At 40.5% G+C, this 9,787-nt stretch overlaps 1 protein-coding gene across 1 annotated transcript; it reads right to left on the bottom strand.

Moving 5' to 3' along the window:
* Positions 1-3,015: 3,015 nt before the first annotated feature.
* LOC147918781 (uncharacterized) lies at positions 3,016-3,396 on the bottom strand. The gene has a single exon (XM_087503700.1). The coding sequence runs from the start codon at positions 3,394-3,396 to the stop codon at positions 3,016-3,018; it is 381 nt and encodes a 126-aa protein (XP_087359826.1).
* Between the last annotated feature and the right edge of the window lie 6,391 nt (positions 3,397-9,787).

Below are 9,787 nucleotides of genomic sequence, written 5' to 3'. Positions count from 1 at the left end.
ATCAACGGAGGTGTTGCAGAGGTTGGGTGTCGACTGACACCATCTGACTTCGCAGAAGGAGATCACATTGCAGAAGTGGTGCAGAGTGGTGGTGGTGTCGACCGAAACCAAAAGGAGTGTCGATCGACACCAGGTGTCTGTGGACGCACAGATTTGGTTCCAATTGTCTATTTTGGCTGCTTTATGCTGTTTTCTTGTGTATGGTCTTAGTTGCTTGTGTGTATAGCCTAGTAGATGGGAGGATTGTCTCACTAAGTATTTATGATAATACTTACGCATCTCAAATGTTGTTTGTGATGTAGGTAATATGCAACGTGGAATCATGGTGATAAGGAGGAGGATGATCTAGGGTCTCGGTTATGTGTTTTTTGTCTTGGCTATGTTATGTTGTTGGAATCTTAAGTAGAAATATGCTAGGTTGTTAGATAGAATAGTTAGGAATGTTCTTGTATTGATGTTATGTTAGAGATGGTTATGTTGTTGGTATGTTTCCACTGTGCATATTGGTTGTTATTGGTTTAATGATGATTTGTGGGTTGGTTGGTTTAATTAAGTATTATTGAATGCTTAGTTAATTATATTAATAAAAAACGGGTTGGGTTGTTTCACGTACCTTAGAAAAATAAGATGTTAATTAAATATGAATATTAAACCAAGTCGCCTTCGTTCAGTGGTAAAGGGAGAAAAGTCCCGCCACCTGGGTTCGAGTACATTGGCCATGGGGGTTCGAAAATTAACATGGTTTCCCTCGGCCCCAGGAAATTAGTCTTTGGGCCTAGAAAACCTTTAAGATCACTCTTGAGTTATCACAAATATATATATATATATATATATATATATATAAATATTAAACATAAATAGCTAGCCATATTATGACCCCTGATTTTGGCACTTAAAAAGAAGATGGTTATTCAAAAAAACATTCTGATTACAAACTTACACTTACAACTCATTCCACGCCTTCACTAGTTATTTTATAATACGAACTTGAGATTTTGTAAGAGAAACAAAGATAATGACAGATGTTCCTCACTCCATGAGTAAGACACATGTTCGATTTTTTTTTTTAAAAAGGTTTTGTAGACAAAAATTATTTGGTTTTACTACTCATCCATGATTGAAATGACGGTGGTATATTCTTAGTTTGATTGTTTTTTGCTAATTGAATCTAAAGTTATAAACTTTGGGGTTTTGTTTTTGACGCAAAGCTTTTGCGTGTGCCATTTACGGAGAAACCGCCCACACATAATTTGAGGCATATACGCGGGTTGAAGGTCCTTCAATAGAATTATACTCATATTAGTTAATGGAGGTTAGGAGAGTTGAAAGGCATTTAGAATGAAATATGGAAATATGGACCATATATAGAATGAGGCGATTTTTGTATTTTATGAATATAGGAATAACCTACGAATTAATAAATGGAGTGACAATAAATATTGGTGGTATTTGTTTTTTAATATAATGAGTAATGTTTTTGTAATAAAGGGGGTCAATGACGTTTTCTGAAGTAAATCGTGGAGTATATTCTATGAAGCAATCGTGAAGAGAAATTTTGTTTTTGGAATTTAATGGGTTACAGATTCATAATGTTTTTGGAAGTTATATTCGAGAAATATTGAATATTCTATGGAGAAATCGTAGAGAAGATCAACCATTTAAGAAAAACAACTAAGAGCAGTGGGTGGACTAAGACATGGACTAATTAAGAGGATTCTTTGGTGCAATCATAGAGCAAATCATACATTTAAGATATACAATTAATTTTGAAACCAATTTAATGCTAAACAACCAATAAAGAGAGAGCAGAATCTTATTTCTATGTATTAATTTTGAAACTAATTTAATGCTAATCAAACAATAAGGAAAGAGCAGAACCTTACTTTTATGTATATGATTTTAAAGGAAAGTTAAATTGCTAAAAGAAGCGTACCTTAGAAGAATAAGATGTTAATTAAATACGAATATTTATGTGAATTAAATACAAATATTTATGTTAATTAAATATGAATATTAAAAATAAATAGCCAGTTTATGACCCCTGATTTTAGCACTTAAAAAGAAACCGATGGTTATTCCAAAAAAAATTCTGATTACAAACTTACAGTTACAATTTATTCCACGCCCCTGAGTAGTTATTTTCTACTACGAACTTGAGATTTTGTCGGAGAAACAAAGATGATGACAAATGTTCCTCAATCCATTGGTAAGACACATGTTCGATTTTTTTTCTTCTTAAAAAAGGTTTTGTAAAGAAAAATTGATTTGGTTTTACTGACTCATCCATGATCTTCGATTTTGGCTTTGACTGTGATATATTCTTAATTTGATTGTTTTTTGCAAATTGAATCTAAAGTTATAAACGTTGGGGTTTTGTTTTTGATTGAAAGCTTTTGCGTGTGCCATTTACGGAAAAGCCGGCCATACACAATTTGAGGCACAAGCCCGGGTTGAGGGTCTGCAATGAAATTATACTCATATTAGTTAATGGAGGTTAGGAGAGTTGAAAGGTGTTTAAAATGAAATATGGAAAATGATGTAGTATATTTCAATCAATTAAATTATCAATCCTCAATTTGCAATGATCAACACACTAAGAATACACAAAGCTGCTTAATCTAATCCTAAACAAGAGATGGTTTTTGTAACAATCTTAACCTAAGCAAAGAAAATAAATAGTAAAAAACTCAACAAATAAACCAAGAAGGAAACAGAAAATCAACTCAACAATAACTAAAGGAGAATCTCAGGGTTATGGTAATTGATTAGGAGTGAAATAAGAGATGGATTATGGAGTAACAAACAACTTAAACTAAGCAAGATCCCTAGGCAATAGAAGAATAGCAAGACTAACACATTTCCATGCAATCAATCCCTTTACTAATCAATCAATCATCAACTTCTTCCAAAGGCAATTAAATGATTAATAAGCAATACAATCAAGTCTATCTAGCCACTAAGCACCTTTTTTTGTGCAACCTATGATTCATTAATTATCTTATTGGGCTAAGCCCATTACAAGAGTGTGAAAGCTTCCTTTGCCAAGGAATCAGCTTCAACATTGTTTGTGCGAGGAGTAAACTTAAAAGACGCATGCGTGAAAGATCTAGAAATGCTCAGGATATCGAAGAGAATCCCGTGGAACTCCTTCGGGTGGATCTTCGAATTGATTGCTTGGACCAGATTTATCGAGTCGAAAGCAAGAGAAAGATGGGTTATCCCCAATTGTTTGGCCGAGTGGAGGGCGTTCAGGATCGCCAGTCCTTCTGCTATGATCGGTGAGGCAACATTTGATATCGGAGTAGACCCTCGATCGACGACTTCTCCGCAATGGTTTGTGAATATCCAGCCTAAACCCGCAGATCTATTGAAATTCCAAGCTGCATCTGATGACATCTCTCCCCATGGGAATCTGATCCGTCGGTTTCTGGGACTTCAAAGTTGGTTTTATTACATTCTAGTTTTGGATCCACTCTTTTGCCTTGACAATAGCTTGTGTAATGACCTATGTAGGACGAGGATGCCTATCCTCAAAGATCTTTTTATTTCTATTATGCCACATAGCCTAGAAGATCCATGGAATGAAGCTTGTCTCACCGATACCCACCGGGGGTAGGCATTTCAGTAGTTTGGTGGCATCGAAACCATTCTGGAAGCTAGAAAAGCGATCAATCGCCAGAGAGCCTGCACATCGAAGGTTCTCCTAGATCTGCCTGGCAAAATGACAGGTGAAGAATAAGTGTAGGATCATCTCATCCTCTCCGCAGTGTGTACATTTAGCATCCGTGAAGATCTGCCGGTGCTTGAGGTTCTCTCCCACTGGTAAGGCATCTTGAAGTGCTTTCCATAGGAAGACTTTTATCTTGGGGTTGCATTTAATTTTCCAGAGGTTTGCTTTCCAATCATAATCACTTTGGGCAGGGGATTCAACATTGCATTTTTCCTCCTTATTTAATGCTTCATAGTAGATGGATTTAATAGTGTAGGTTCCAGTTCTCGTTGGTAAACCATGCCCACTTATCTGATCTGCCTACTTTGCTCGGTTTCAGATTGATGATTTTGTGTTCATACCCCGTAATAGTTAGAGCAATCTTGTCCAAGTCCCATTCTTGGGAGTCCCGTTGGAGCAGGTCAGCCACTTTTTGTTGTTGTGAGAACTCATTGGCTGGGCCTATTGGTACTTCCGGCTTATCTAGGGATAACCAAGGATCCCTCCAGAGTAGAGTTGATTGTCCATTCCCGATGATTCTGCCAATATGAGGTTTTAGGAGGTCTTTTCCCACACAGATACTTCTCCAGCTATGGGATGCGGTGGTTGGGACCACGGAGTCCAGGAAGTGGGCACTTTGGCAGTATTTGCCTAGGAGAATTCGAGCAAGCAGACAGGAGGGTTTTGTCAGGATTCACCAGCCAATCTTAGCTAGAAGTTAATCATTAAAATGTTGTATGTCTTTGAACCCTAATCCTCCCTTACTTAGAGCTTTTGTCATTTTCTTCCAAGAGATCCATGACATTTTCTTCTTATCCCCTGGACCATCCCACCATAATCTGGTGAGTGCTGATTGGATCTTTTTGCACAAAGAGACAGGTAGCTTGAAACAGGTCATGGCATAGGATGGCATAGCTGTCAGGACCGACTTGAGGAGAGTTAGCTTACCTGCGGTGGAGAGGAACTTGGTTGACCAGCTCATCACTCGCTGTTTGATCCTGTCAATAATTGACGTGAACATATCTTGCTTTTGGCGCCCAAAGAGTTCCGGTAAGCCGAGATATTTTCCTTGTCCTCCTTCATGGTGAATAATGAGTTCACCTTTAACTCGATTCTTGACCTCTATTGTTGTCTTCTTAGAGAAAGTGATAGCATATTTCTGGAAGTTTATCTTCTGTCCTGATGTTTCTTCGTATTTATGTAGGATGGATAGAAGGGTTTTGCAACTTTGTTTGTCTGAGCGGCAAAAAAACATGGTGTCATCCGCAAAGAGGAGATGGTTCACTCGGGGACAGTTTTTTGCCACTCTGATGCCCTCTAAGGATCCATCAGTCTAAGCTTTGGAGCATAAACCAGATAGTACTTCACTACATAGGATGAAAATATACAGTGATAGAAGATCACCTTGGCGGATTCCACGCTCAGGTTTGACTAATCCTTTTGTAGATCCATTGATGAGGTAAGTGTAACAACCCGCCCCTTGACCCCACTAGCCCACCGCTAGCCGCCATAACGGACCCCAAGCTGGCACTGCAGGGCATCGATCCTAACCCCTCACTGGGCAAATGAAACTATTCATCCAAATCCACAGTAGGTTATTGGTGCGCCAGGCATTCCACGAACCATGATCCCCACCCTTTAACAACCTTCCCACGGGACGGGTTGTCACAGTAAGAGTATGAGACGGTAAAAATGCATTTCATGATCCATTGTATCCATTTTCGATGAAACCCCAGTCTTACCATTACTTGATCTATAAAGTCCCATTCCAGCCTGTCATAGGATTTACTCATGTCAGTTTTAACAGCCATGTAGCATCGTTTTTGTGCTTCTGAAGTTCGAAGGTAATGTAATGCTTCATGGGTTATAAGCACATTATCGCTGATAGCTTTTTGAGGGACAAATGCTGATTGATTTTCAGATATCACCTCTGGAAGGAGAGGTTGAAGCCTTTTTGAGTGTACTTTTGCAATGATTTTGTAGTATACTGAGCAAAGAGCTATCGGTCTGTAGTCAGCTGCCTTCTTTGGACTTGTTATCTTGGGGATCAGTCTAACATGCGTGTGATTTATATTTTCAGGTAAGGTCCCGGGGATCATGTCTCCCACTATATGCCAGTTTGACTGGAAGACGCTAGCAGAAAAACCATTCGGTCCTGGTGCCTTGTCTGCATGAATTGCGAAGCATGCCTCCTTTATTTCCTTGGGAGATGGTTCGAGAATTAATTTTTCATTCATGGCAGGAGTAATGGTGAGGGAGATAGCATCATTGACACACTGAAGTCTGGATCCAGCCTCTGATTGGAAGAGATTGGAGTAGTAGTCTGATATGCTTTTTACTTTTCCTTCTTCTTCATAGATTGGATTCCCTTCCTCTTCTTCCAGAACAGCTATGTTATTAATTGCCTTTCTCCCTTTTGTTGCAGCGTGGAAATATCCACTGTTTTTGTCTCCCAGGGCAAGCCAAAGTTGTCTGCTTCTTTGTCGCCAAAATTCCTCCTCCACTTGGTAAGTCAGCATGAGTTCCTTATTTAACTTTATTATTAACTCGGTTTCCAAATAGTCGCTGCTCATTGCCTCCTCAAGTCTTGCTCTGAGGTCTTCAATCTTTTTTTGGCTGTTAGACGGTTGCTCCTTGTTCCATTGGATGATCACTCTACGACATTTGCTAATTCTATCCTCCACAGTGTCCTCAGAGTTTAAGTTCTAGGCAACGCTCACCAACTTTTTAACTTCATCATTTTCTCTGAGTCTGCGATCAAATCTAAACAGCCTTTTCCGTCTTTTCCTCTTAGGATCAAAAGATACTATAATTGGTCTATGGTCAGATCCCTCAAAACAAAGGTACTTACTTCTACTAGAGGGATAGGCTTCTGCCCATGCACTGTTTGCCATCGCTCTATCTAGTCTGCATTTAACCAGGTGATCATGCCTTTTTCCCCTCCAAGATAGAAAGTTGCCCGAATAGTTTAAATCATACAGATCGCAAGCTGACATGAGTGTCCTTAGATCAACAAGGATCCCTCGGCTCTAGCTGGACTGCCTCTTTTCTCTGAATTATTGATGATATCTTTGAAGTCTCCAGTCAGCAGCCATGGATCAGTTCTATTGTCGCCAAAGGTTCGAATCTGGTTCCAGATCTGAACTCTATTCATTCTTATTGGCTCATTGTATAAGCAAGTCACATAGACCTCCCTTTTGTTTTAATCCATGTATCGATGTGGTTTTTGCAGGACGAGAGTATCTCAACCTCGATAGAGTCCTTCCATAATAGAGCAAGCCCTCCTGAACCTGGTGAGCTTGGTGTGATTAGGAGTTTTGATGGGTACTCTATCCATTGCAGCTTTTGGAGAACAAGATCAGAGTTATTCTTTGTCTCCATGAGGAACAAGAAATCCGGAGATATCCTTTTACAAATATCTTTCATCCTGTTAACTGTTATGGGGTTCCCCATCCCACAACAGTTCCAGCTTACAATCCTTAAGGAAGAGGTTTTGGTGGATTCTGAAAATCTACCAGTTTCTTCCTAGCTGCAGGGATGAGCTTTATCTTTGGGTCACTTGGTCTTGAAGCTATGTTACTTGAAGTGCTTTGAGAAGCTCTGACACCCGATGGTCTTGTTTGTTGGTTCAGAGTTGGAGGTTCGTCTCTGGGCGTGTTGGCTTTTTCCATACCTGATCTTCTTCTTGGTGAGCCTGAAGCTAGGCAAATGTTTTTTTTTTGTGATTTCACTTCAGATATTCTAAGAGGGCTTTTGTTTATAGTTTTCTTTTGCACAGGTCTGCCTCTCTTCTTTTTCCCCGGTCCACCTGGCAAAATGCTCTGGGTTGAGATCTCCAGTGGGATGTCCTGGATAAGAGTCTGATCTTCCTATGTTTGGTTCTTAATTCTTTGAGCCTGATTTACTGCATTCTCAGCCGCTGCTATGATATTAGCTGCGGTTTCAGCCATTAGATCCTTTGCTTCTCCTTGTATAACTCTATTTTCCCTGGCTGCACTCTCAGTAGGGTCCGCACAAGAGATATACTGGACCATCACTTCCTGAAGTTCTCCCATAGTCTCCTCAAGTGTGGGAACAGTTACTGGTCTCATTGGTTGTTCCGGGAGGGGGGGGGGGGGGGAGTGTTTCCAAGTTTCTCTCTAGAGGAGGACGTCGTGTTCTTGAGGTTTCAGATGAGTCTGCGATGGCAGCATTATTACCAATCGTCTTTTCTCTCCATTGAAAGGAGGATGATGAATTATTCTTTTTGTTCAAGCCTGTGTAGTAGGAGTCATCTCTTTGATCTATGTGGGAGCCATTTCTAGAGTGCGAGTGGATTCTTTCCAATGATCTTCTTGGGTTTGGCATATACTCTCTAGGTCCCCTTGAGCCCGAGGATCGTCTGTAGTCCAAGTCGCTATTGTGATACGACCTTCTAGAGGGTGAGTGGATTCCATGAGGAAGTCTGTCTCTTATGTTGCTTTGGTTTGCTGACTCAGTTTGGTTCTGGTTCCGCCTATGATTTGCAGCCTTGTCTGAAGTGTTGTCTGCAGGGGGAGCTCGCACTAGATAGGGATTGGGCTTGGAGCTATTTGGGCTTGGAGCTATCATTCTTGAGGCCAGGGCAGTTCTTCCTCTCGTGAGTCAAGCGAAGGCAGTAGTTGCAGACAACACTGCGATGGCAGCATTATTACCAATCGTTGGCAGTAGTTGCAGAGTGTTTCCAAGTTTCTCTCTAGAGGAGGACGTCGTGTTCTTGAGGTTTCAGATGAGTCTGCGATGGCAGCATTATTACCAATCGTCTTTTCTCTCCATTGAAAGGAGGATGATGAATTATTCTTTTTGTTCAAGCCTGTGTAGTAGGAGTCATCTCTTTGATCTATGTGGGAGCCATTTCTAGAGTGCGAGTGGATTCTTTCCAATGATCTTCTTAGGTTTGGCATATACTCTCTAGGTCCCCTTGAGCCCGAGGATCGTCTGTAGTCCAAGTCGCTATTGTGATACGACCTTCTAGAGGGTGAGTGGATTCCATGAGGAAGTCTGTCTCTTATGTTGCTTTGGTTTGCTGACTCAGTTTGGTTCTGGTTCCGCCTATGATTTGCAGCCTTGTCTGAAGTGTTGTCTGCAGGGGGAGCTCGCACTAGATAGGGATTGGGCTTGGAGCTATCTGGGCTTGGAGCTATCATTCTTGAGGCCAGGGCAGTTCTTCCTCTCGTGAGTCAAGCGAAGGCAGTAGTTGCAGTGATTTTTAGTTGCTTGTACTCCATGGACACTAGAATGTCGCTACCATCTGGGAATTCAACTACTGTTTCTTTCAGGATAGGTTTGAGACCATCAAGGAGGACTTTGACTTTCGCATGAGAGGCCGTAATCTCAAGATCCATTAATTCTCCTATCTCTTCTGCAATGCTCGACAGCATCTCTGCCTTCCAGTAATGTTTAGGAAGTCTTTGGACGTTAATCCAAAAAGAGATTTTGGAGGGGAATGAGGAGGAGATGACCGGTTCCCAACGTTGGAGAATTACCATCCACTGGTCAAAATGGTATGGCCTATTGTCTAGTACTTTTTGCAGGTATTCTTCATAGTCAAATCTGAATTTGAAGCATCCATTTCGCAGATCTGAGCCTATTGCATTTCCTATTACGTTCCATTTGTTTGAGATGAAGGGTATGGGATGCGCTTACTAGTGTAGAGGGAATCACATATGGTTTGGGGGTTGCTGTGAGGGGTCGGTGAGGGAGGGAGAGAGCATTTTGGTCATCAGAACCACCTTCAACATCGCCGGAGTTGAAAAATTCTGCTATGGACCAACAAATATTTCTACTTTTAGTATTCTAAAGTAGGTGAGATCCGGTTAAAAGAGTTCCTCATTCTCCTTTCAATCTTCCTCGAAAGCCGTGTCTGAGAGAGTTTCTAGTTGACTTTTTTCAGGTTTATTAGTTTCCTAAATTATACTTTTTACATAAGTATCATAAATTATAGCCACTAAGCACCTTAGTCAACAATTTCCAAAGGTAAGGAATGCAAAGCACTTAAAAGGTTTGGTTCATGAATTTCATCAAACACCTTCTGGCATGAAATTTCTGAAGTCTAGAATC

This window comes from Camelina sativa, chromosome 20, assembly GCF_030686135.1.
Source record: "Camelina sativa cultivar CO46 ecotype springtype chromosome 20, ASM3068613v1".
Lineage (NCBI taxonomy): Eukaryota > Viridiplantae > Streptophyta > Magnoliopsida > Brassicales > Brassicaceae > Camelina > Camelina sativa.
Note: the sequence above shows the minus strand (reverse complement) of the source record. Positions and strands in the feature narration are given on the sequence as shown.

Coding starts and splice junctions, on each gene's coding strand:
- LOC147918781 (XM_087503700.1), bottom strand. CDS start 3,396: ATGTCATCAGATGCAGCTTGGAATTTCAATAGATCTGCGGGTTTAGGC.